The 24,553-nt window shown below is 55.3% G+C and overlaps 1 protein-coding gene across 1 annotated transcript in view; it reads right to left on the reverse strand.

Annotated features, from left to right (window-relative positions):
• The window catches only part of LOC140473887 (DNA ligase 1-like), a gene marked incomplete at its 3' end in the record, with an annotated part of 52,801 nt that extends 38,080 nt beyond the window's left edge, over positions 1-14,721 (reverse strand). The window contains exons 1-3 of the mRNA XM_072567648.1: positions 14,620-14,721; positions 14,306-14,417; positions 13,418-13,503 (exon numbers count right to left, since the gene is read on the reverse strand). Coding sequence (XP_072423749.1) covers positions 13,418-13,503; positions 14,306-14,370 — 151 coding nt within the window. The remainder of the gene's footprint in view (positions 1-13,417; positions 13,504-14,305; positions 14,418-14,619) is intronic.
• Positions 14,722-24,553: the final 9,832 nt, after the last annotated feature.

Consider the following 24,553-nt stretch of genomic DNA (forward strand, 5'->3'; position numbering starts at 1 on the left):
CTGTCCATTAAACATCCCACACTGGGGTCACACTGTACACCCACACACTGTCCATTAAACACCACACACTGGGATCACACTGTACACCCACACACTGTCCATTAAACACCCCACACTGGGATCACACTGTACACCCACACACTGTCCATTAAACACCCCACACTGGGATCACACTGTACACCCACACACTGCCCATTAAACACCGCACACTGGGATCACACTGTACACCCACACACTGTCCATTAAACACCGCACACTGGGGTCGCACTGTACACCCACACACCGGCCATTAAACACCCCACACTGGGATCACACTGTACACCCACACACCGTCCATTAAACACCCCACACTGGGATCACACTGTACACCCACACACCGTCCATTAAACACCCCACACTGGGATCACACTGTACACCCACACACTGTCCATTAAACACCGCACACTGGGATCACACTGTACACCCACACACTGTCCATTAAACACCCCACACTGGGATCACACTGTACACCCACACACCGTCCATTAAACACCGCACACTGGGATCACACTGACCCACACACTGTCCATTAAACACCCCACACTGGGATCACACTGTACACCCACACACCGTCCATTAAACACCCCACACTGGGATCACACTGTACACCCACACACTGTCCATTAAACACCACACACTGGGATCACACTGTACACCCACACACTGTCCATTAAACACCCCACACTGGGATCACACTGTACACCCACACACCGTCCATTAATCACCCCACACTGGGATCACACTGTACACCCACACACCGTCCATTTAACACCCCACACTGGGATCACACTGACCCACACACTGTCCATTAAACACCCCACACTGGGATCACACTGACCCACACACTGTCCATTAAACACCCCACACTGGGATTACACTGTACACCCACACACTGTCCATTAAACACCGCACACTGGGATCACACTGTACACCCACACACTGTCCATTAAACACCCCACACTGGGATCACACTGTACACCCACACACTGTCCATTAAACACCCCACACTGGGATCACACTGACCCACACACTGTCCATTAAACACCCCACACTGGGATCACACTGTACACCCACACACTGTCCATTAAACACCGCACACTGGGATCACACTGTACACCAACACACTGTCCATTAAACACCGCACACTGGGATCACACTGTACACCCACACACTGTCCATTAAACACCCCACACTGGGATCACACTGTACACCCACACACTGTCCATTAAACACCGCACACTGGGATCACACTGTACACCCACACCACCGTCCATTAAACACCGCACACTGGGATCACACTGTACACCCACACACCGTCCTAAAAACACCCCACACTGGGATCACACTGTACACCCACACCACCGTCCATTAAACACCCCACACTGGGATCACACTGTACACCCACACACTGTCCATTAAACACCCCACACTGGGATCACACTGTACACCCACACACCGTCCATTAAACACCCCACACTGGGATCACACTGTACACCCACACACTGTCCATTAAACACCCCACACTGGGATCACACTGTACACCCACACACTGTCCATTAAACACCCCACACTGGGATCACACTGTACACCCACACACTGTCCATTAAACACCGCACACTGGGATCACACTGTACACCCACACACCGTCCATTAAACACCCCACACTGGGATCACACTGTACACCCACACACTGTCCATTAAACACCCCACACTGGGATCACACTGTACACCCACACACTGTCCATTAAACACCCCACACTGGGATCACACTGTACACCCACACACCGTCCATTAAACACCCCACACTGGGATCACACTGACCCACACACTGTCCATTAAACACCGCACACTGGGATCACACTGTACACCCACACACTGTCCATTAAACACTCCACACTGGGATCACACTGTACACCCACACACTGTCCATTAAACACCCCACACTGGGATCACACTGTACACCCACACACTGTCCATTAAACATCCCACACTGGGATCACACTGTACACCCACACACTGTCCATTAAACACCGCACACTGGGATCACACTGTACACCAACACACTGTCCATTAAACACCCCACACTGGGATCACACTGTACACCCACACACTGCCAATAAAACACCCGACACTGGGATCACACTGTACACCCACACACCGTCCATTAAACACCCCACACTGGGATCACACTGCACACCCACACACCGTCCATTAAACACCCCACACTGGGATCACACTGTACACCCACACACCGTCCATTAAACACCCCACACTGGGATCACACTGTACACGCACACACCGTCCATTAAACACCCCACACTGGGATCACACTGTACACCCACACACTGTCCATTAAACAGCCCACACTGGGATCACACTGACCCACACACTGTCCATTAAACACCCCACACTGGGATCACACTGTACACCCACACACCGTCCATTAAACACCCCACACTGGGATCACACTGTACACCCACACACCGTCCATTAAACACCCCACACTGGGATCACACTGTACACCCACACACCGTCCATTAAACACCCCACACTGGGATCACACTGTACACCCACACACTGTCCATTAAACACCGCACACTGGGATCACACTGTACACCCACACACTGTCCATTAAACACCCCACACTGGGATCACACTGTACACCCACACACCGTCCATTAAACACCGCACACTGGGATCACACTGACCCACACACTGTCCATTAAACACCCCACACTGGGATCACACTGTACACCCACACACCGTCCATTAAACACCCCACACTGGGATCACACTGCACACCCACACACTGTCCATTAAACACACCACACTGGGATCACACTGTACACCCACACACTGCCCATTAAACACCCCACACTGGGGTCACACTGTACACCCACACACTGTCCATTAAACACCCCACACTGGGATCACACTGTACACCCACACACTGTCCATTAAACACCGCACACTGGGATCACACTGACCCACACACTGTCCATTAAACACCCCACACTGGGATCACACTGTACACCCACACACCGTCCATTAAACACCCCACACTGGGATCACACTGACCCACACACTGTCCATTAAACACCGCACACTGGGATCACACTGTACACCCACACACTGTCCATTAAACACCACACACTGGGATCACACTGTACACCCACACACTGTCCATTAAACACCACACACTGGGATCACACTGTACACCCACACACTGTCCATTAAACACCCCACACTGGGATCACACTGTACACCCACACACCGTCCATTAAACACCCCACACTGGGATCACACTGACCCACACACTGTCCATTAAACACCCCACACCGGGATTACACTGTACACCCACACACTGTCCATTAAACACCCCACACTGGGATCACACTGTACACCCACACACTGTCCATTAAACACCCCACACTGGGATCACACTGTACACCCACACACTGTCCATTAAACACCGCACACTGGGATCACACTGTACACCAACACACTGTCCATTAAACACCCCACACTGGGATCACACTGTACACCCACACACTGTCCATTAAACACCCCACACTGGGATCACACTGACCCACACACTGTCCATTAAACACCCCACACTGGGATCACACTGACCCACACACTGTCCATTAAACACCCCACACTGGGATCACACTGACCCACACACTGTCCATTAAACACCGCACACTGGGATCACACTGTACACCCACACACTGTCCATTAAACACCGCACACTGGGATCACATTGACCCACACACTGTCCATTAAACACCGCACACTTGGCTCACACTGTCCATTAAACACCCCACACTGGGATCACACTGACCCACACACTGTCCATTAAACACCGCACACTGGGATCACACTGTACACCCACACACTGTCCATTAAACACCGCACACTGGGATCACACTGTACACCCACACACTGTCCATTAAACACCCCACACTGGGATCACACTCTACACCCACACACCGTCCATTAAACACCGCACACTGGGGTCACACTGACCCACACACCGTCCATTAAACACCCCACAGTGGGATCACACTGTACACCCACACACTGTCCATTAAACACCCCACATTGGGATCACACTGTACACCCACACACTGTCCATGAAACACCCCACACTGGGATCACACTGTACACCCACACACCGTCCATTAAACACCCCACACTGGGATCACACTGTACACCCACACACTGTCCATTAAACACCGCACACTGGGATCACACTGACCCACACACTGTCCATTAAACACCGCACACTGGGATCACACTGACCCACACACCGTCCATTAAACACCGCACACTGGGATCACACTGTACACCCACACACCGTCCATTAAACACCCCACACTGGGATCACACTGTACACCCACACACCGTCCATTAAACAACCCACACTGGGATCACACTGTACACCCACACACCGTCCATTAAACAACCCACACTGGGATCACACTGTACACCCACACACCGTCCATTAAACACCGCACACTGGGATCACACTGTAAACCCACACACCGTCCATTAAACACCCCACACTGGGATCACACTGTACACCCACACACCGTCCATTAAACACCGCACACTGGGATCACACTGTACACGCACACACTGTCCATTAAACACCCCACACTGGGATCACACTGTACACCCACACACCGTCCATTAAACACCCCACACTGGGATCACACTGTACACCCACACACCGTCCATTAAACACCGCACACTGGGATCACACTGACCCACACCACCGTCCATTAAACACCGCACACTGGGATCACTCTGTACACCCACACACCGTCCATTAAACACCCCACACTGGGATCACACTGATCCACACACTGTCCATTAAACACCCCACACTGGGATCACACTGTACACCCACACACTGTCCATTAAACACCCCACACTGGGATCACACTGTACACCCACACACTGTCCATTAAACACCCCACACTGGGATCACACTGACCCACACCACCGTCCATTAAACACCGCACACTGGGATCACACTGTACACCCACACACCGTCCATTAAACACCCCACACTGGGATCACACTGATCCACACACTGTCCATTAAACACCCCACACTGGGATCACACTGTACACCCACACACTGTCCATTAAACACCGCACACTGGGATCACACTCTACACCCACACACCGTCCATTAAACACCCCACACTGGGATCACACTATACACCCACACACCGTCCATTAAACACCCCACACTGGGATCACACTGTACATCCACACACTGTCCATTAAACACCCCACACTGGGATCACACTGTACACCCACACACTGTCCATTAAACACCCCACACTGGGATCACACTGTACACCCACACACTGTCCATTAAACACCGCACACTGGGATCACACTGTACACCCACACACTGTCCATTAAACACACCACACTGGGATCACACTGTACACCCACACACCGTCCATTAAACACCCCACACTGGGATCACACTGTACACCCACACACTGTCCATTAAACACCGCACACTGGGATCACACTGTACACCCACACACTGTCCATTAAACACCCCACACTGGGATCACACTGTACACCCACACACCGTCCATTAAACACCCCACACTGGGATCACACTGTACACCCACACACCGTCCATTAAACACCCCACACTGGGATCACACTGTACACCCACACACCGTCCATTAAACACCCCACACTGGGATCACACTGTACACCCACACACCGTCCATTAAACACCCCACACTGGGATCACACTGTACACCCACACACTGTCCATTAAACACCCCACACTGGGATCACACTGTACACCCACACACTGTCCATTAAACACCCCACACTGGGATCACAATGTACACCCACACACCGTCCATTAAACACCCCACACTGGGATCACACTGTACACCCACACACCGTCCATTAAACACCGCACACTGGGATCACACTGTACACCCACACACTGTCCATTAAACACCCCACACTGGGATCACACTGACCCACACCACCGTCCATTAAACACCGCACACTGGGATCACACTGACCCACACACTGTCCATTAAACACCGCACACTGGGATCACACTGACCCACACACTGTCCATTAAACACCCCACACTGGGATCACACTGTACACCCACACACTGTCCATTAAACACCGCACACTGGGATCACACTGTACACCCACACACCGTCCATGAAACACCGCACACTGGGATCACACTGTACACCCACACACCGTCCATTAAACACCCCACACTGGGATCACACTGTACACCCACACACCGTCCATTAAACACCCCACACTGGGATCACACTGTACACCCACACACTGTCCATTAAACACCCCACACTGGGATCACACTGTAAACCCACACACGGACCATTAAACACCCCACACTGGGATCACACTGTACACCCACACACCGTCCATTAAACACCGCACACTGGGATCACACTGTACACCCACACACCGTCCATTAAACACCCCACACTGGGATCACACTGTACACCCACACACTGTCCATTAAACACCCCACATTGGGATCACACTGTACACCCACACACTGTCCATGAAACACCCCACACTGGGATCACACTGTACACCCACACACCGTCCATTAAACACCCCACACTGGGATCACACTGTACACCCACACACCGTCCATTAAACACCGCACACTGGGATCACACTGACCCACACACTGTCCATTAAACACCGCACACTGGGATCACACTGACCCACACACCGTCCATTAAACACCGCACACTGGGATCACACTGTACACCCACACACCGTCCATTAAACACCCCACACTGGGATCACACTGTACACCCACACACCGTCCATTAAACAACCCACACTGGGATCACACTGTACACCCACACACCGTCCATTAAACAACCCACACTGGGATCACACTGTACACCCACACACCGTCCATTAAACACCGCACACTGGGATCACACTGTACACCCACACACCGTCCATTAAACACCCCACACTGGGATCACACTGTACACCCACACACCGTCCATTAAACACCGCACACTGGGATCACACTGTACACGCACACACTGTCCATTAAACACCCCACACTGGGATCACACTGTACACCCACACACCGTCCATTAAACACCCCACACTGGGATCACACTGTACACCCACACACCGTCCATTAAACACCGCACACTGGGATCACACTGACCCACACCACCGTCCATTAAACACCGCACACTGGGATCACACTGTACACCCACACACCGTCCATTAAACACCCCACACTGGGATCACACTGATCCACACACTGTCCATTAAACACCCCACACTGGGATCACACTGTACACCCACACACTGTCCATTAAACACCGCACACTGGGATCACACTGTACACCCACACACCGTCCATTAAACACCCCACACTGGGATCACACTATACACCCACACACCGTCCATTAAACACCCCACACTGGGATCACACTGTACATCCACACACTGTCCATTAAACACCCCACACTGGGATCACACTGTACACCCACACACTGTCCATTAAACACCCCACACTGGGATCACACTGTACACCCACACACTGTCCATTAAACACCCCACACTGGGATCACACTGTACACCCACACACTGTCCATTAAACACCGCACACTGGGATCACACTGTACACCCACACACTGTCCATTAAACACACCACACTGGGATCACACTGTACACCCACACACCGTCCATTAAACACCGCACACTGGGATCACACTGTACACCCACACACCGTCCATTAAACACCGCACACTGGGATCACACTGATCCACAACACCGTCCATTAAACACCGCACACTGGGATCACACTGTACACCCACACACCGTCCATTAAACACCCCACACTGGGATCACACTGTACACCCACACACCGTCCATTAAACACCCCACACTGGGATCACACTGTACACCCACACACTGTCCATTAAACACCGCACACTGGGATCACACTGTACACCCACACACTGTCCATTAAACACCCCACACTGGGATCACACTGTACACCCACACACCGTCCATTAAACACCCCACACTGGGATCACACTGTACACCCACACACTGTCCTTTAAACACCCCACACTGGGATCACACTGTACACCCACACACTGTCCATTAAACACCCCACACTGGGATCACACTGTACACCCACACACTGTCCATTAAACACCGCACACTGGGATCACACTCTACACCCACACACCGTCCATTAAACACCCCACACTGGGATCACACTGTACACCCACACACTGTCCATTAAACACCCCACACTGGGATCACACTGTACACCCACACACCGTCCATTAAACACCCCACACTGGGATCACACTGTACACCCACACACTGTCCATTAAACACCCCACACTGGGATCACACTGTACACCCACACACTGTCCATTAAACACCCCACACTGGGATCACACTGACCCACACCACCGTCCATTAAACACCGCACACTGGGATCACACTGACCCACACACTGTCCATTAAACACCGCACACTGGGATCACACTGACCCACACACGGTCCATTAAACACCCCACACTGGGATCACACTGTACACCCACACACTGTCCATTAAACACCGCACACTGGGATCACACTGTACACCCACACACCGTCCATGAAACACCGCACACTGGGATCACACTGTACACCCACACACCGTCCATTAAACACCCCACACTGGGATCACACTGTACACCCACACACCGTCCATTAAACACCCCACACTGGGATCACACTGTACACCCACACACTGTCCATTAAACACCCCACTCTGGGATCACACTGTACACCCACACACTGTCCATTAAACACCGCACACTGGGATCACACTGTACACCCACACACTGTTCATTAAACACCCCACATTGGGATCACACTGTACACCCACACACCGTCCATTAAATACCCCACACTGGGATCACACTGTACACCCACACACCGTCCATTAAACACCGCACACTGGGATCACACTGTACACCCACACACTGTCCATTAAACACCCCACACTGGGATCACACTGTACACCCACACACCGTCCATTAAACACCTCACACTGGGATCACACTGTACACCCACACACCGTCCATTAAACACCCCACACTGGGATCACACTGTACACCCACACACCGTCCATTAAACACCCCACACTGGGATCACACTGACCCACACACTGTCCATTAAACACCCCACACTGGGATCACACTGTACACCCACACACCGTCCATTAAACACCCCACACTGGGATCACACTGTACACCCACACACCGTCCATTAAACACCCCACACTGGGATCACACTGTACACCCACACACCGTCCATTAAACACCCCACACTGGGATCACACTGTACACGCACACACTGTCCATTAAACACCCCACACTGGGATCACACTGTACACCCACACACCGTCCATTAAACACCCCACACTGGGATCACACTGTACACCCACACACCGTCCATTAAACACCCCACACTGGGATCACACTGTACACCCACACACTGTCCATGAAACACCCCACACTGGGATCACACTGACCCACACACTGTCCATTAAACACCCCACACTGGGATCACACTGTACACCCACACACTGTCCATTAAACACCCCACACTGGGATCACACTGTACACCCACACACTGTCCATTAAACACCACACACTGGGATCACACTGTACACCCACACCCCGTCCATTAAACACCCCAAACTGGGATCACACTGACCCACACACTGTCCATTAAACACACAACACTGGGATCACACTGACCCACACACTGTCCATTAAACACCCCACACTGGGATCACACTGACCCACACGCTGTCCATTAAAGACCCCACACTGGGACCACACTGACCCACACACTGTCCATTAAACACCCCACACTGGGATCACACTGACCCACACGCTGTCCATTAAACACCCCACACTGGGATCACACTGTACACCCACACACCGTCCATTAAACACCCCACACTGGGATCACACTGTACACCCACACACCGTCCATTAAACACCGCACACTGGGATCACACTGTACACCCACACACTGTCCATTAAACACCGCACACTGGGATCACACTGTACACCCACACACTGTCCATTAAACACCCCACACTGGGATCACACTGACCCACACACTGTCCATTAAACACCCCACACTGGGACCACACTGACCCACACACTGTCCATTAAACACCCCACACTGGGATCACACTGACCCACACGCTGTCCATTAAACACCCCACACTGGGATCACACTGTACACCCACACACCGTCCATTAAACACCCCACACTGGGATCACACTGTACACCCACACACCGTCCATTAAACACCGCACACTGGGATCACACTGTACACCCACACACTGTCCATTAAACACCCCACACTGGGATCACACTGTACACCCACACACTGTCCATTAAACACCCCACACTGGGATCACACTGTACACCCACACACTGTTCATTAAACACCCCACACTGGGATCACACTGTACACCCACACACCGTCCATTAAACACCCTACACTGGGATGACACTGACCCACACACTGTCCATTAAACACCCCACACTGGGATTACACTGTACACCCACACACTGTCCATTAAACACCCCACACTGGGATTACACTGTACACCCACACACTGTCCATTAAACACCCCAAACTGGGATCACACTGACCCACACACTGTCCATTAAACACCCCACACTGGGATCACACTGTACACCCACACACCGTCCATTAAACACCCCACACTGGGATCACACTGTACACCCACACACCGTCCATTAAACACCGCACACTGGGATCACACTCTACACCCACACACTGTCCATTAAACACCCCACACTGGGATCACACTGTACACCCACACACCGTCCATTAAACACCGCACACTGGGATCACCCTGTACACCGACACACTGTCCATTAAACACCCCACACTGGGATCACCCTGTACACCGACACACTGTCCATTAAACACCCCACACTGGGATCACACTGTGCACCCACACAGTGTCCATTAAACACCCCACACTGGGATCACACTGTGCACCCACACACCGTCCATTAAACACCCCACACTGGGATCACAATGTACACCCACACACCGTCCATTAAACACCCCACACTGGGATCACACTGTACACCCACACACTGTCCATTAAACACCCCACACTGGGATCACACTGTACACCCACACACTGTCCATTAAACACCCCACACTGGGATCACACTGTACACCCACACACTGTCCATTAAACACCCCACACTGGGATCACACTGTACACCCACACACCTTCCATTAAACACCCCACACTGGGATCACACTGTACACCCACACACCGTCCATTAAACACCCCACACTGGGATCACACTGTACACCCACACACCGTCCATTAAACACCCCACACTGGGATCACACTGTACACGCACACACTGTCCATTAAACACCCCACACTGGGATCACACTGTACACCCACACACTGTCCATTAAACACCCCACACTGGGATCACACTGTACACCCACACACTGTCCATTAAACACCCCACACTGGGATCACACTGTACACCCACACACTGTCCATTAAACACCCCACACTGGGATCACACTGTACACCCACACACTGTCCATTAAACACCCCACACTGGGATCACACTGACCCACACACTGTCCATTAAACACCGCACACTGGGATCACACTGTACACCCACACACCATCCATTAAACACCCCACACTGGGATCACACTGACCCACACACTGTCCATTAAACACCCCACACTGGGATCACACTGTACACCCACACACTGTCCATTAAACACCCCACACTGGGATCACACTGTACACCCACACACTGTCCATTAAACACCCCACACTGGGATCACACTGTACACCCACACACCGTCCATTAAACACCCCACACTGGGATGACACTGACCCACACACTGTCCATTAAACACCCCACACTGGGATCACACTGTACACCCACACACCGTCCATTAAACACCCCACACTGGGATCACACTGTCCACCCACACACCGTCCATGAAACACCCCACACTGGGATCACACTATACACCCACACACCGTCCATTAAACACCCCACACTGGGATCACACTGTACACCCACACACCGTCCATTAAACACCCCACACTGGGATCACACTGTACACCCACACCACCGTCCATTAAACACCGCACACTGGGATCACACTGTACACCCACACACTGTCCATTAAACACCGCACACTGGGATCACACTGACCCACACACCGTCCATTAAACACCCCACACTGGGATCACACTGTACACCCACACACTGTCCATTAAACACCGCACACTGGGATCACACTGTACACCCACACACTGTCCATTAAACACCGCACACTGGGATCACACTGTACACCCACACACTGTCCATTAAACACCGCACACTGGGATCACACTGTACACCCACACACCGTCCATTAAACACCCCACACTGGGATCACACTGTACACCCACACACCGTCCATTAAACACCCCACACTGGGATCACACTGTACACCCACACACTGTCCATTAAACACCCCACACTGGGATCACACTGACCCACACACCGTCCATTAAACACCGCACACTGGGATCACACTGTACACCCACACACTGTCCATTAAACACCGCACACTGGGATCACACTGTACACCCACACACTGTCCATTAAACACCGCACACTGGGATCACACTGTACACCCACACACCGTCCATTAAACACCCCACACTGGGATCACACTGTACACCCACACACCGTCCATTAAACACCCCACACTGGGATCACACTGTACACCCACACACTGTCCATTAAACACCCCACACTGGGATCACACTGACCCACACACCGTCCATTAAACACCGCACACTGGGATCACACTGTACACCCACACACTGTCCATTAAACACCGCACACTGGGATCACACTGTACACCCACACACCGTCCATTATACACCCCACACTGGGATCACACTGTACACCCACACACTGTCCATTAAACACCCCACACTGGGATCACACTGTACACCCACACACTGCCCATTCAACACCCCACACTGGGATCACACTGACCCACACACCGTCCATTAAACACCCCACACTGGGATTACACTGACCCACACACCCTCATACCCCATGAACCCCCAATTATCCTGTGTAACCTCTGATCCCTGTGCAATCCCTGACTCCAGTATAATCCCTGACCACCACGTGAGCCCTGAGCCCTGCTCTACACCCGAGCCCCTCGTAGAAACCCCAGGTACCTGGCGTTAGGCGACAGTGCTCTGGGAGCTTGTCAATGCCTTCCCTCAGGAGGACGGGGATGATCACTTCATAGTTGGGTAACTCACTGTGGACAGGACAGGAGGAGAGCGAGAGAGACAGTGAAGATGTGTGTGAGAGATTGAGAGTGAGAGGGACAGTGAGAGAGATCAAGAGAGACAGTGAGAGCAAGGGGGAGGGAGAGGGAGAGAGAGAGAGAGAGAGAGATCAAGAGAGACAGTGAGAGCAAGGGGGAGGGAGAGGGAGAGAAAGAGAGAGAGAGAGAGACAGAGCAAACAAGGGGTGGGGGGGGGGGAAGAGTGAGAGCGAGAGACCGAGGGTGTGTGAGAGAGAGAGCGAGCGAGTGAAGGGTGGGGGGAAGAGAGAGAGAATGAGGGTGTGTGAAAGTGAGAGAGAGATAGAGCGAGTGAGGAGAGAGAGAGAGAGCGCGAGCGACAGACAAAGGTGTGAGAGAGAGCGAGAGCGAGAGGGACAGTGAGAGCAAGGGGGGGGAGAGAGAGAGAGAGAGCGACAGCAAGGGTGTGAGAGAAAGAGCGAGAGCAAGAGAGACAGCGAGAACAAGGGGAAGAGATAAGAGCGCGATAGCGATCGGGAGCGAGAGTGAGAGAGAAAGATCCAAGAGCGAGGGGTGGGGGGAAGAGAGAGAGAGAGAGAGAGAGATTGATTAACGCTGTGACCGTGGTTACACCACCCCCCTCTCCCCACCATACCCCATCAACAAACTGCGACATGGCAATGAGATTCCCATCAGTGGGAGGCGAGTCAGGAGTGAGGGAATGAGGGGAGAGTGAGGGACGGAAGGAGAAGGGATGGAGCCAAGGATGAAGGGGTCCGGGGAGGGTCAGACAGTTTCCTCACACTGCACTCACCAGTAAGCCTGCTTGAGCAGGAGAGTCTTCTCCTCGATCCAGGATTTTCGATTCTCCGCTGACATCCCCTTCCCAGCATCCAGGAGATCCAGGGTATCTGGAGAGGACAGAGCTGGGGTGGGGGGGGGGGGGTGGAATGCGAGAGGAGGGGACGGAGGATCAGGAGAGGTTGGTTAATTCTGCCAATTCTAACGCGGTTCCCCCACTCCCACAAACAGACACACACCACGCCCACGCTTCCACCACCACCAAGGACCCTGCTGAGCCTCCCCCCAACCCAGGAGTCAGGCAGGAGAGGTGAATACAAAGCTCACCGGACTGGGGAGGGGTCAGGCAGACAGCCTGGCCGAGAGCCGCGAGGACGGACTGCTCAGCAAGCCCAATTCGTAACTTGCCACCAAGAGACCTGAGCAGAGAGAGAGGGAGAGACAGAACACGGTTAGAAAGGGGGAGAGGGAACACAGTTAGGGAGAGAGGGAGGGGGAACACAGTTAGGGAGAGAGGGAGGGGGAACATGGTTAGGGAGAGAGGGAGGGGGAACACGGTTAGGGAGAGAGGGAGGGGGAACACGGTTAGAGAGAGAGGGAGGAGGAACACAGTTAGAGAGAGAGGGAGGGGGAACAAGGTTAGAGAGAGAGGGAGGGGGAAGACAGTTAGGGAGAGAGGGAGGGGGAACACGGTTAGGGAGAGAGGGAGGGGGAACACGGTTAGGGAGAGAGGGAGGGGGAACACGGTTAGGGAGAGAGGGAGGGGGAACACGGTTAGAGAGAGAGGGAGGAGGAACACAGTTAGGGAGAGAGGGAGGGGGAACACGGTTAGAGAGAGAGGGAGGGGGAAACACGGTTAGAGAGAGAGGGAGGGGGAACACAGTTAGAGAGAGAGGGAGGGGGAACAAGGTTAGAGAGAGAGGGAGGGGGAAGACAGTTAGGGAGAGAGGGAGGGGGAACACGGTTAGAGAGAGAGGGAGGGGGAACACGGTTAGAGAGAGAGGGAGGGGGAACACGGTTAGAGAGAGAGGGAGGGGGAACACAGTTAGGGAGAGAGGGAGGGGGAACACGGTTAGGGAGAGAGGGAGGGGGAACACAGTTAGAGAGAGAGGGAGGGGGAACACGGTTAGGGAGAGGGGGAGGGGGAACACAGTTAGAGGGAGAGGGAGGGGGAACCACGGTTAGAGAGAGAGGGAGGGGGAACACGGTTAGAGAGAGAGGGAGGGGGAACACGGTTAGAGAGAGAGGGAGGGGGAACATGGTTAGAGAGAGAGGGAGGGGGAACACGGTTAGAGAGAGAGGGAGGGGGAACATGGTTAGAGAGAGAGGGAGGGGGAACACAGAGAGAGAGGGAGGGGGAACACGGTTAGAGAGAGAGGGAGGGGGAACACGGTTAGAGAGAGAGGGAGGGGGAACACAGTTAGAGAGAGAGGGAGGGGGAACACGGTTAGAGAGAGAGGGAGGGGGAACACAGTTAGGGAGAGAGGGAGGGGGAACACGGTTAGAGAGAGAGGGAGGGGGAACACGGTTAGAGAGAGAGGGAGGGGGAACACGGTTAGGGAGAGAGAGGGAGGGGGAACACGGTTAGGGAGAGAGGGAGGGGGAACACGGTTAGAGAGAGAGGGAGGGGGAACACGGTTAGAGAGAGAGGGAGGGGGAACACGGTGAGAGAGAGAGGGAGGGGGAACACAGTTAGAGAGAGAGGGAGGGGGAACACAGTTAGAGAGAGAGGGAGGGGGAACACGGTGAGAGAGGGAGGGGGAACACGGTTAGAGAGAGAGGGAGGGGGAACACGGTTAGAGAGAGAGGGAGGGGGAACACGGTTAGAGAGAGAGGGAGGGGGAACACGGTTAGGGAGAGAGGGAGGGGGAACACGGTTAGAGATAGAGGGAGGGGGAACACGGTTAGGGAGAGAGGGAGGGGGAACACGGTTAGAGAGAGAGGGAGGGGGAACACAGTTAGAGAGAGAGGGAGGGGGGAACACGGTTAGAGAGAGAGGGAGGGGGAACACGGTGAGAGAGAGAGGGAGGGGGAACACAGTTAGAGAGAGAGGGAGGGGGAACACAGTTAGAGAGAGAGGGAGGGGGAACACGGTGAGAGAGGGAGGGGGAACACGGTTAGAGAGAGAGGGAGGGGGAACACAGTTAGAGAGAGAGGGAGGGGGAACACAGTTAGGGAGAGAGGGAGGGGGAACACGGTTAGGGAGAGAGGGAGGGGGAACACAGTTAGAGAGAGAGGGAGGGGGAACACGGTGAGAGAGGGAGGGGGAACACGGTTAGAGAGAGAGGGAGGGGGAACACAGTTAGAGAGAGAGGGAGGGGGAACACAGTTAGGGAGAGAGGGAGGGGGAACACGGTTAGGGAGAGAGGGAGGGGGGAACACAGTTAGAGAGAGAGGGAGGGGGAACACGGTGAGAGAGAGAGGGAGGGGGAACACAGTTAGAGAGAGAGGGAGGGGGAACACGGTTAGAGAGAGAGGGAGGGGGAACACGGTTAGAGAGAGAGGGAGGGGGAACACGGTTAGGGAGAGAGGGAGGGGGAACACGGTGAGAGAGAGGGAGGGGGAACACAGTTAGGGAGAGAGGGAGGGGGAACACAGTTAGAGAGAGAGGGAGGGGGAACACGGTGAGAGAGAGAGGGAGGGGGGAACACAGTTAGAGAGAGAGGGAGGGGGAACACGGTTAGAGAGAGAGGGAGGGGGAACACGGTTAGAGAGAGGGAGGGGGAACACAGTTAGAGAGAGAGGGAGGGGGAAGACAGTTAGAGAGAGAGGGAGGGGGAACACAGTTAGGGAGAGAGGGAGGGGGAACACGGTTAGAGAGAGAGGGAGGGGGAACACAGTTAGAGAGAGAGGGAGGGGGAACACAGTTAGGGAGAGAGGGAGGGTGAACACAGTTAGGGAGAGAGGGAGGGGGAACACGGTTAGAGAGAGAGGGAGGGGGAACACGGTTAGAGAGAGAGGGAGGGGGAACACAGAGAGAGAGAGAGGGAGGGGGAACACAGTTAGGGAGAGAGGGAGGGGGAACACGGTTAGGGAGAGAGGGAGGGGGAACACGGTTAGAGAGAGAGGGAGGGGGAACACAGTTAGGGAGAGAGGGAGGGGGAACACGGTTAGGGAGAGAGGGAGGGGGAACACAGTTAGGGAGAGAGGGAGGGGGAACACGGTTAGGGAGAGAGGGAGGGGGAACACGGTTAGAGAGAGAGGGAGGGGGAACACAGTTAGGGAGAGAGGGAGGGGGAACACGGTTAGGGAGAGAGGGAGGGGGAACACGGTTAGAGAGAGAGGGAGGGGGAACACGGTTAGAGAGAGAGGGAGGGGGAACACGGTTAGAGAGAGAGGGAGGGGGAACACAGTTAGAGGGAGAGGGAGGGGGAACACAGTTAGAGAGAGAGGGAGGGGGAACACGGTTAGAGAGAGAGGGAGGGGGAACACAGTTAGAGAGAGAGGGAGGGGGAACACGGTTAGAGAGAGAGGGAGGGGGAACACAGTTAGAGAGAGAGGGAGGGGGAACACGGTTAGAGAGAGAGGGAGGGGGAACACGGTTAGAGAGAGAGGGAGGGGGAACACGGTTAGAGAGAGAGGGAGGGGGAACACGGTTAGAGAGAGAGGGAGGGGGAACACGGTTAGGGAGAGAGGGAGGGGGAACACGGTTAGAGAGAGAGGGAGGGGGAACACGGTTAGAGAGAGAGGGAGGGGGAACACGGTTAGGGAGAGAGGGAGGGGGAACACGGTTAGAGAGAGAGGGAGGGGGAACACGGTTAGGGAGAGAGGGAGGGGGAACACGGTTAGAGAGAGAGGGAGGGGGAACACGGTTAGAGAGAGAGAGGGAGGGGGAACACAGTTAGAGAGAGAGGGAGGAGGAACACGGTTAGAGAGAGAGGGAGGAGGAACACAGTTAGGGAGAGAGGGAGGGGGAACACAGTTAGAGAGAGAGGGAGGGGGAACACGGTTAGAGAGAGAGGGAGGGGGAACACGGTTAGAGAGAGAGGGAGGGGGAACACAGTTAGAGAGAGAGGGAGGGGGAACACGGTTAGGGAGAGAGGGAGGGGGAACACGGTTAGAGAGAGAGGGAGGGGGAACACAGTTAGGGAGGGAGGGAGGGGGAACACGGTTAGAGAGAGAGAGGGAGGGGGAACACGGTTAGGGAGAGAGGGAGGGGGAACACAGGTTAGAGAGAGAGGGAGGGGGAACACGGTGAGAGAGAGAGGGAGGAGGAACACGGTTAGAGAGAGAGGGAGGAGGAACACGGTTAGAGAGAGAGGGAGGGGGAACACAGTTAGAGAGAGAGGGAGGGGGAACACGGTGAGAGAGAGAGGGAGGAGGAACACGGTTAGAAAGAGAGGGAGGAGGAACACGGTTAGAGAGAGAGGGAGGGGGAACACAGTTAGAGAGAGAGGGAGGGGGAACACAGTTAGGGAGAGAGGGAGGGGGAACACGGTTAGAGATAGAGGGAGGGGGAACACGGTTAGGGAGAGAGGGAGGGCGAACACGGTTAGAGATAGAGGGAGGGGGAACACGGTTAGAGAGAGAGGGAGGAGGAACACAGTTAGGGAGAGAGGGAGGGGGAACACGGTTAGAGAGAGAGGGAGGGGGAACACAGTTAGAGAGAGAGAGAGGGGGAACACGGTTAGGGAGAGGGAGGGGGAACACGGTTAGGGAGAGAGGGAGGGGGAACACAGAGAGAGAGAGGGAGGGGGAACACGGTTAGAGAGAGAGGGAGGGGGAACACGGTTAGAGAGAGAGGGAGGGGGAACACGGTTAGGGAGAGAGGGAGGGGGAACACAGTTAGAGAGAGAGGGAGGGGGAACACAGTTAGGGAGAGAGGGAGGGCGAACACGGTTAGAGATAGAGGGAGGGGGAACACGGTTAGAGAGAGAGGGAGGAGGAACACAGTTAGGGAGAGAGGGAGGGGGAACACGGTTAGAGAGAGAGGGAGGGGGAACACAGTTAGAGAGAGAGAGAGGGGGAACACGGTTAGGGAGAGGGAGGGGGAACACGGTTAGGGAGAGAGGGAGGGGGAACACAGAGAGAGAGAGGGAGGGGGAACACGGTTAGAGAGAGAGGGAGGGGGAACACGGTTAGAGAGAGAGGGAGGGGGAACACGGTTAGGGAGAGAGGGAGGGGGAACACAGTTAGAGAGAGAGGGAGGGGGAACACAGTTAGGGAGAGAGGGAGGGCGAACACGGTTAGAGATAGAGGGAGGGGGAACACGGTTAGAGAGAGAGGGAGGAGGAACACAGTTAGGGAGAGAGGGAGGGGGAACACGGTTAGAGAGAGAGGGAGGGGGAACACAGTTAGAGAGAGAGAGAGGGGGAACACGGTTAGGGAGAGGGAGGGGGAACACGGTTAGGGAGAGAGGGAGGGGGAACACAGAGAGAGAGAGGGAGGGGGAACACGGTTAGAGAGAGAGGGAGGGGGAACACGGTTAGAGAGAGAGGGAGGGGGAACACGGTTAGAGAGAGAGGGAGGGGGAACACGGTTAGAGAGAGAGGGAGGGGGAACACAGTTAGAGAGAGAGGGAGGGGGAACACGGTTAGAGAGAGAGGGAGGGGGAACATGGTTAGGGAGAGAGGGAGGAGGAACACAGTTAGAGAGAGAGGGAGGGGGAACACGGTTAGAGAGAGAGGGGGGGAACACGGTGAGAGAGAGAGGGAGGGGGAACACAGTTAGGGAGAGAGGGAGGGGGAACACGGTTAGAGAGAGAGGGAGGGGGAACACGGTTAGAGAGAGAGGGAGGGGGAACACAGTTAGAGGGAGAGGGAGGGGGAACACGGTTAGAGGGAGAGGGAGGTGGAACACGGTGAGAGAGAGAGGGAGGGGGAACACGGTTAGAGAGAGAGGGAGGGGGAACACGGTTAGAGAGAGAGGGAGGGGGAACACGGTTAGAGAGAGAGGGAGGGGGAACACGGTGAGAGAGAGAGGGAGGGGGAACACGGTGAGAGAGAGAGGGAGGGGGAACACGGTGAGAGAGAGAGGGAGGGGGAACACGGTGAGAGAGAGAGGGAGGGGGAACACAGTTAGAGAGAGAGAGGGAGGGGGAACATGGTTAGAGAGAGAGGGAGGGGGAACATGGTTAGAGAGAGAGGGAGGGGGAACATGGTTAGAGAGAGAGGGAGGGGGAACACGGTTAGAGAGAGAGGGAGGGGGAACACAGTTAGAGAGAGAGGGAGGGGGAATACAGTTAGGGAGAGAGGGAGGGGGAACACAGTTAGAGAGAGAGGGAGGGGGAACACGGTTAGAGAGAGAGGGAGGGGGAACACAGTTAGGGAGAGAGGGAGGGGGAACACGGTTAGAGAGAGAGAGGGAGGGGGAACACGGTTAGAGAGAGAGGGAGGGGGAACACAGTTAGGGAGAGAGGGAGGGGGAACACGGTGAGAGAGAGAGGGAGGGGGAACACGGTTAGGGAGAGAGGGAGGGGGGAACACAGTTAGGGAGAGAGGGAGGGGGAACACAGTTAGGGAGAGAGGGAGGGGGAACACGGTGAGAGAGAGAGGGAGGGGGAACACGGTTAGGGAGAGAGGGAGGGGGGAACACGGTTAGAGAGAGAGGGAGGGGGAACACAGTTAGAGAGAGAGGGAGGGGGAACACGGTTAGAGAGAGAGGGAGGGGGAACACGGTTAGAGAGAGAGGGAGGGGGAACACAGTTAGGGAGAGAGGGAGGGGGAACACGGTGAGAGAGAGAGGGAGGGGGAACACGGTTAGGGAGAGAGGGAGGGGGAACACAGTTAGGGAGAGAGGGAGGGGGAACACAGTTAGGGAGAGAGGGAGGGGGAACACGGTTAGAGGGAGAGGGAGGGGGAACACGGTTAGAGGGAGAGGGAGGTGGAACACGGTGAGAGAGAGAGGGAGGGGGAACACGGTTAGAGAGAGAGAGAGGGGGAACACGGAGAGAGAGAGGGAGGGGGAACATGGTTAGGGAGAGAGGGAGGGGGAACACGGTTAGAGAGAGAGGGAGGGGGAACACGGTTAGGGAGAGAGGGAGGGGGAACACGGTTAGAGAGAGAGGGAGGGGGAACACAGTTAGAGAGAGAGGGAGGGGGAACACGGTTAGGGAGAGAGGGAGGGGGAACACGGTTAGAGATAGAGGGAGGGGGAACACGGTGAGAGAGAGAGGGAGGAGGAACACGGTTAGAGAGAGAGGGAGGGGGAACACGGTTAGGGAGAGAGGGAGGGGGAACACGGAGAGAGAGGGAGGGGGGAACACAGTTAGGGAGAGAGGGAGGGGGAACACGGTTAGGGAGAGGGGGAGGGGGAACACAGTTAGAGAGAGAGGGAGGGGGAACACGGTTAGAGAGAGAGGGAGGGGGAACACGGTTAGAGAGAGAGGGAGGGGGAACACGGTTAGAGAGAGAGGGAGGGGGAACACGGTTAGAGAGAGAGGGAGGGGGAACACGGTTAGAGAGAGAGAGGGAGGAGGAACACAGTTAGAGAGAGAGGGAGGGGGAACACGGTTAGGGAGAGAGGGAGGGGGAACACGGTTAGGGAGAGAGGGAGGGGGAACACGGTTAGAGAGAGAGGGAGGGGGAACACGGACAGAGAGGGAGGGGGAACACGGTTAGAGAGAGAGGGAGGGGGAACACGGTTAGGGAGAGAGGGAGGAGGAACACGGTGAGAGAGAGAGGGAGGGGGAACACAGTTAGAGAGAGAGGGAGGGGGAAGACAGTTAGAGAGAGAGGGAGGGGGAACACGGTTAGAGAGAGAGGGAGGGGGAACACGGTTAGAGGGAGAGGGAGGGGGAACACGGTTAGAGAGAGAGGGAGGGGGAACACGGTTAGGGAGAGAGGGAGGGGGAACACGGTTAGGGAGAGAGGGAGGGGGAACACGGTTAGAGAGAGAGGGAGGGGGAACACAGTTAGGGAGAGAGGGAGGGGGAACACGGTTAGGGAGAGAGGGAGGGGGAACACAGTTAGGGAGAGAGGGAGGGGGAACACAGTTAGGGAGAGAGGGAGGGGGAACACGGTTAGGGAGAGAGGGAGGGGGAACACAGTTAGGGAGAGAGGGAGGGGGAACACGGTTAGAGAGAGAGAGGGAGGGGGAACACAGTTAGGGAGAGAGGGAGGGGGAACACGGTTAGGGAGAGAGGGAGGGGGAACACGGTTAGAGAGAGAGGGAGGGGGAACACAGTTAGGGAGAGAGGGAGGGGGAACACGGTTAGGGAGAGAGGGAGGGGGAACACAGTTAGGGAGAGAGGGAGGGGGAACACGGTTAGGGAGAGAGGGAGGGGGAACACGGTTAGGGAGAGAGAGGGAGGGGGAACACGGTTAGGGAGAGAGGGAGGGGGAACACGGTTAGAGAGAGAGAGGGAGGGGGAACACGGTTAGGGAGAGAGGGAGGGGGAACACGGTTAGGGAGAGAGGGAGGGGGAACACGGTTAGAGAGAGAGAGGGAGGGGGAACACGGTTAGAGAGAGAGGGAGGGGGAACACGGTTAGGGAGAGAGGGAGGGGGAACACAGTTAGAGAGAGAGAGGGAGGGGGAACACGGTTAGGGAGAGAGGGAGGGGGAACACGGTTAGGGAGAGAGGGAGGGGGAACACGGTTAGGGAGAGAGAGGGAGGGGGAACACGGTTAGAGAGAGAGGGAGGGGGAACACGGTTAGGGAGAGAGGGAGGGGGAACACAGTTAGGGAGAGAGGGAGGGGGGAACACGGTTAGAGAGAGAGGGAGGGGGAACACGGTTAGAGAGAGAGGGAGGGGGAACACGGTTAGGGAGAGAGGGAGGGGGAACACGGTTAGAGAGAGAGGGAGGGGGAACACGGTTAGAGAGAGAGAGGGAGGGGGAACACGGTTAGAGAGAGAGGGAGGGGGAACACGGTTAGGGAGAGAGGGAGGGGGAACACGGTTAGAGAGAGAGGGAGGGGGAACACGGTTAGAGAGAGAGAGGGAGGGGGAACACGGTTAGAGAGAGAGGGAGGGGGAACACGGTTAGAGAGAGAGGGAGGGGGAACACGGTTAGAGAGAGAGGGAGGGGGAACACGGTTAGAGAGAGAGGGAGGGGGAACACAGTTAGGGAGAGAGGGAGGGGGAACACGGTTAGAGAGAGAGGGAGGGGGAACACGGTTAGAGAGAGATGGAGGGGGAACACGGTTAGGGAGAGAGGGAGGGGGAACACAGTTAGGGAGAGAGGGAGGGGGAACACGGTTAGAGAGAGAGGGAGGGGGAACACGGTTAGAGAGAGAGGGAGGGGGAACACGGTTAGGGAGAGAGGGAGGGGGAACACAGTTAGAGAGAGAGGGAGGGGGAACACGGTTAGAGAGAGAGGGAGGCGGAACACGGTTAGGGAGAGAGGGAGGAGGAACACGGTTAGGGAGAGAGGGAGGGGGAACACGGTTAGAGAGAGAGGGAGGGGGAACACGGACAGAGAGGGAGGGGGAACACGGTTAGAGAGAGAGGGAGGGGGAACACGGTTAGAGAGAGAGGGAGGGGGAACACGGTTAGAGAGAGAGGGAGGGGGAACACGGTTAGAGAGAGAGGGAGGGGGAACAGGGTTAGAGAGAGAGGGAGGGGGAACACAGTTAGAGAGAGAGGGAGGGGGAAAGACAGTTAGAGGGAGAGGGAGGGGGAACACGGTTAGAGAGAGAGGGAGGGGGAACACGGTTAGAGAGAGAGGGAGGGGGAACACGGTTAGAGAGAGAGGGAGGGGGAACACAGTTAGGGAGAGAGGGAGGGGGAACACGGTTAGAGAGAGAGGGAGGGGGAACACAGTTAGGGAGAGAGGGAGGGGGAACACGGTTAGAGAGAGAGGGAGGGGGAACACGGTTAGAGAGAGAGGGAGGGGGAACACAGTTAGGGAGAGAGGGAGGGGGAACACGGTTAGGGAGAGAGGGAGGGGGAACACAGTTAGAGAGAGAGGGAGGGGGAACACGGTTAGAGAGAGAGGGAGGGGGAACACGGTTAGAGAGAGAGGGAGGGGGAACACGGTTAGGGAGAGAGGGAGGGGGAACACGGTTAGAGAGAGAGGGAGGGGGAACACAGTTAGAGAGAGAGGGAGGGGGAACACAGTTAGAGGGAGAGGGAGAGGGAACACGGTTAGAGAGAGAGGGAGGGGGAACACAGTTAGGGAGAGAGGGAGGGGGAACACAGTTAGGGAGAGAGGGAGGGGGAACACAGTTAGAGGGAGAGGGAGAGGGAACACGGTTAGAGAGAGAGGGAGGGGGAACACAGTTAGGGAGAGAGGGAGGGGGAACACAGTTAGGGAGAGAGGGAGGGGGAACACAGTTAGGGAGAGAGGGAGGGGGAACACAGTTAGAGAGAGAGGGAGGGG

The sequence above is a fragment of the Chiloscyllium punctatum genome, unplaced genomic scaffold (genome assembly GCF_047496795.1).
Source record: "Chiloscyllium punctatum isolate Juve2018m unplaced genomic scaffold, sChiPun1.3 scaffold_761, whole genome shotgun sequence".
In the NCBI taxonomy this organism is placed as follows: domain Eukaryota; kingdom Metazoa; phylum Chordata; class Chondrichthyes; order Orectolobiformes; family Hemiscylliidae; genus Chiloscyllium; species Chiloscyllium punctatum.